Here is a 5000-nt window from a genome sequence, read left to right on the forward strand (position 1 = left end):
TAATTAGTTAAAGAATTGTGTGTCATGTGCGGAAGTAAAATCATATTTAAAGTGTATTTTTGCACTTTGTGGACCAAAAAGTAAACTCTAAACTGACAACACAATTGATTTCAGGTTTTGTACAGAGACGGTGTGAGGAAAGAAACAGACGCCTGAGTTCCACACATTACTTCACTTTCCCATCAATATACAATATTTTAAAGTGACCTACTTTCAAAGTGCTGCTTTTTATAAGTGTGACTTTTTTACACAATAAAAACTCCTTTAGGTTAAAGTGCTCTATAACAATCAAATAAATAAATACTATAAATAACATTTTTATTATAATTATTAATACAGGTACAGTTACAGACACACAGTAATTCAGCTGAGTTCTGCATCATGCACAGGATAAACATCTCTTTAATAACAACTACAGAAAACAAACAATACAAAACTCAGCACTTTAAATAAAAAATAAACTTCAGTGTTTATCTGTGACTCGTATCCGTGTCCTTATCAAGAGCAACTCACAACTATCTCATTCAGAAAAAACGAGCAGTGGCGGCACAGTGGTGAGATCTGAACTCACAACCTTCTGATCAGAAGTCCAATATCTGAAACATTGACAGAGAGAGAGAGAGAGAGAGAGAGAGAGAGAGAGAGAGAGAGAGAGAGAGAGAGACAGAGAGAGAGAGAGCTACCCTTTACCTTACTACACCTTTATCTGCACCCAAAACCACACCCTTAATGACAACCGTATCTACACCTTTAACTACATCAACCCTAAAACCTTTTAACCACATTATTAACTACGCCTATTGCAACACTATTAAACAAAACATTACTTACACCCATATCTACACCCTTACTCACACCCATATCTACACCCATATCTACACCCTTACTCACACCCATATCTACACCCATATCTACACCCTTACTTCCACCCATATCTACACCCTTACTCACACCCATATCTACCCATATCTACACCCTTACTCACACCCATATCTACACCTTACTCACACCCATATCTACACCCATATCTACACCCTTACTCACACCCATATCTACACCCTTACTCACACCCATATCTACACCCTTACTCACACCCATATCTACACCCATATCTACACACCCTTACTCACACCCATATCTACACACCCTTACTCACACCATATCTACACCCTTACTCACACCCATATCTACACACCCTTACTCACACCCATATCTACACCCTTACTCACACCCATATCTACACCCTTACTCACACCCATATCTACACCCTTACTCACACCCATATGTACACACCCTTACTCACACCCATATCTACACCCTTACTCACACCTTTACTCACACCCATATCTACACCCATATCTACACCCTTACTCACACCCATATCTACACCTGTACTCACACCCATAGCTACAACCTTTGCTACAATCATTCAGGTCACTTGCTATCCCATGATTCTTAGCTAACACTGAACAGCAGCTGACTGTTTTCTGTTTATTTCTCTTTTCAATTTGCATAAACAGGAAGTGATGTCATTCATGCTGTCTTCAGCTCTCCTGTATAACAGCTTTCAGGTTGTGTTGTTTGATGTTTCCTCACTGTAAAGTTGTAGGATTTTTCTGTAATTAAAGCGTATTTCTGCATTTCGCTGAAAGTTGTAGCACGTAGCGATGATGATCAGCACACCGTGACTCAACTCACAATTCACACACGGTGTATTTACATCCGGACATCTGCAGGTTATTTATAATCATCTGCATAATAGTATGGGGTTGACTCATGCTTTAGCAACACACACGAGCACACGCGCACACACATGCACACACGCGCACACACACGTGCGCACACACACACAATGCGTGACAGTCTGCAGTCTCTTTCTACACTGACACCAAGTTTTTTGAAGTAAGGAGATGTTTGGAAGGAGTCTCCAGTGTGAGACCGGGGATGAAAGTGAGTGTTTGCAGCTGCTCTACAATAAGTGACAACACGTAACACAAACACTACACAACTGTTAGATTGCATTCAAAATGTAACTGTAAATGGATAAAAATTTCAACATGCTGTTTAATTACACATATAATTGTAATCATTGACGTCGCTTCTGCATTGCATCTATGGTGTGTGTGTGTGTGTGTGTGTGTGTGTGTGTGTGTGTGTGTGTGTGTGTGTGTGTGTCTTGTGTGTGTGTGTGTGTGTGTGTGTGTGTGTGTGTGTGTGTGTGTGTGTGTGTGTGTGTGTGTGTGTGTGTTTAACTTCCAAGTCCCAAAAAGCCCAAATGCTACATAACTACTGTGCTTATTGGAAAGTGTCGCATCCCCTTGCTGTGTGTGTGTGTGTGTGTGTGTGTGTGTGTGTGTGTGTGTGTGTGTGTGTGTGTGTGTGTGTGTGTGTGTGTGTGTGTGTGTTCATGCTGAAGTGTTAAACAGAGAAAGCTTGCACTACACTTAAAACATGCTCATACATCATAAGTGCCAAAAGGATTTTTTAAGTAAAGTGCACATGAAGTGTGAGAGAGAGAGAGAGAGAGAGAGAGAGAGAGAGAGTGTGTGTGTGTGTGTGTGTGTGTGTGTGTGTGTGTGTGTGTGTGTGTGTGTGTGTAATTTCCTGCGTTCACGCTAGTGAGGGCTAAACGATAGATGAACATTTTTAGGATTTTTAGGAACCGTTAATTATTCAGTAAACAATGAGGAACCTTTTAAAGAACCATTTTTTGCAGCAGTTCACGAGCTTTTCAAAGTTAAATCCTGTTGAAAAAGCTGAGAACTCTCCACTGAATCAAGAACCCATGTGGAACCTTCACTATGACTAATAAGAATGCTGTGTTTGTCTCTATTACTGTATAAACACATACGGGTTCTTTTATCAGTCAATCAGAAAGATTCCAGTAGAACCTCCAGTAGAACCTCCAGTAGAACCTCCAGTAGAAGCCTTTTCTGTAATGTTAACTGTAATAATCAGATGCTGATTATCTACAACCCACCAGGAGGTTAACTTTTAGCTTCTAGTTACAGTTTTAGAAAAAACCCTTGATTATCTGTTAAATCCTTGCAGTTCCGTCTCTGGCGTGTCTGCAGGATCAAGTTTTACTTTGGTTAAAAAAAAGTGAGATAAATGTAAATATAAAGGGGTTAATGGTCGAAGGTAAAATAAAACTATTTCCCTTTTTTATATGTTAAAAGAAAGCGGTGTGAGATGATGGAAGTTTTTTATCCTCCATCTGTTCCTCTGTCTCCTGAGAGATCTTCTGGGCAAGAACATGGTGCTCACTCGTCCCTGCACACGGGGGAAAGAAAGAGAGAATACAGTGAGAAAAAAGAGATGAAAGAAAGATAGAAAGAAAGAAAATTATGCATGTTTAACCCTCATCTAACATCTTTTCTAACAAACAGAAAAAGAACTGCACTTTTACCCAGAAGCCTTTCACAGAGCTCTAATTCATGAATTGCTTATTTATTTATGGTTTTGTTTGTTTGTTTGTTTGTTTTGTTTATAAATCGCAGTGTAATTTCACAGATTTTACTCATCATTAAAATTAAAGATCAGTTCAATTCAGGTCAGAATAATCATCCATCAGAAATCCTCAGGTGTCATTAGTGTGAGGTTTTTATTCGATTTTTTACACAAAAAGAGAAATATAAATAAATAAATAAATAAATAAATAAATAAATAAATAAATAAATAAACAAACAAGATTAGATTAGATTAGATTAGATTCGATTAGATTAGATTAGATTCGATTCGATTAGATTCGATTAGATTAGATTAGATTAGATGCACTATGTTGTCATTGTGCAGAATACAATACCAGTGAAATGCAGTTAATTGAGTTAATTGAGTATTAATAAATTAATGAACCTTCATTATAATGTTTATTTTTCTTATTTACTCATATTAATAAATAAATATGTATATATGCCAGTATGAGTTCGTTTGTTTGTTTGCACTTGGTCTTACAAGCAGCAGTGAAATGAAGGCAACACATTCACCCAGTTTACATTCGAATAAAATTCATCAGATTTTCAGCTGTTCTTCATCAGCGTCTGTGTGTGATTTTATATTTAAAGGCAGAAACATAAATTAATGAATTGATTATTGATTTTTTTTTATCATTTATTTGATGTTTCCTATTTAATAATATCCATAAATATCATGTGGAATAAAAGTGGCTGATTTGAGTGTAAAGCTCAATGTAAAGAGGAACTGGAGTAATGAAGATCATCTCCTGAGCTTCCACACTACACAGGCTGTAGCGGAATTGAATAAGAGTGAGATATGAACAGCAATGGACGTGGAGTGGAGACGATTGTAGGACGCCTCGGGGAAATCCTGCATATGTGATATGTGATGTAACACACACACACACACACACACACACACACACACACACACACACACACACACAGTCATGTCAGTGGCCATAATGACTGATTATTACATTACAGTGAGGACAAACAGCAGCTGCACACGATTCACACTACAGCAACGTTTAGTGCGCTTGATTTATAACTGAGATGTGACACACAAGTAGGCAATAAAGAGGAGTGTATATTGCCTGCAGGTATTACACACACACACACACACACACACACACACACACACACACACACACACACATAGATTCATGAAGTCCTCTTTTTTCCTGTCCCACTTTTCAACTGAGAGATTTATAAAGCAAAGCAATGCGACAAGGCCCAAAATAGCACACACACACACACACACACACACACACACACACACACACACACACACACACACACAGACACATAATCATTCTATTAATTAAACAGTTTTGCCAAATTTGTCCTCAGTGTCTGTACCACCCCGAGTGTAGATGATTAGCGGGGACACCAGGGTGATGCTAATGTTGCTAACAGTGAATGGAATCCTAAAGCCACTATCGCATGTCTATGAGCGTAAACTCCGCCCTCATTTTAAGAAGGAAACCTTTTGTCCTGTTTTAGTGCTGTAAAATAACTAAAAGTAAAATATTCGTTAGAATA

At 38.2% G+C, this 5000-nt stretch overlaps 1 protein-coding gene across 1 annotated transcript in view; it reads right to left on the minus strand.

Annotated features, from left to right (window-relative positions):
- Positions 1-301: 301 nt before the first annotated feature.
- gabra6b (gamma-aminobutyric acid type A receptor subunit alpha6b) overlaps positions 302-5000 on the minus strand; it is a 14270-nt gene continuing 9571 nt past the window's right edge. Inside the window, exon 10 of the mRNA XM_046867145.1 lies at positions 302-3273. Coding sequence (XP_046723101.1) covers positions 3264-3273 — 10 coding nt within the window. The 3' untranslated portion in view covers positions 302-3263. The remainder of the gene's footprint in view (positions 3274-5000) is intronic.

Source organism: Silurus meridionalis, chromosome 15 (genome assembly GCF_014805685.1).
Source record: "Silurus meridionalis isolate SWU-2019-XX chromosome 15, ASM1480568v1, whole genome shotgun sequence".
NCBI classification, from domain to species: domain Eukaryota; kingdom Metazoa; phylum Chordata; class Actinopteri; order Siluriformes; family Siluridae; genus Silurus; species Silurus meridionalis.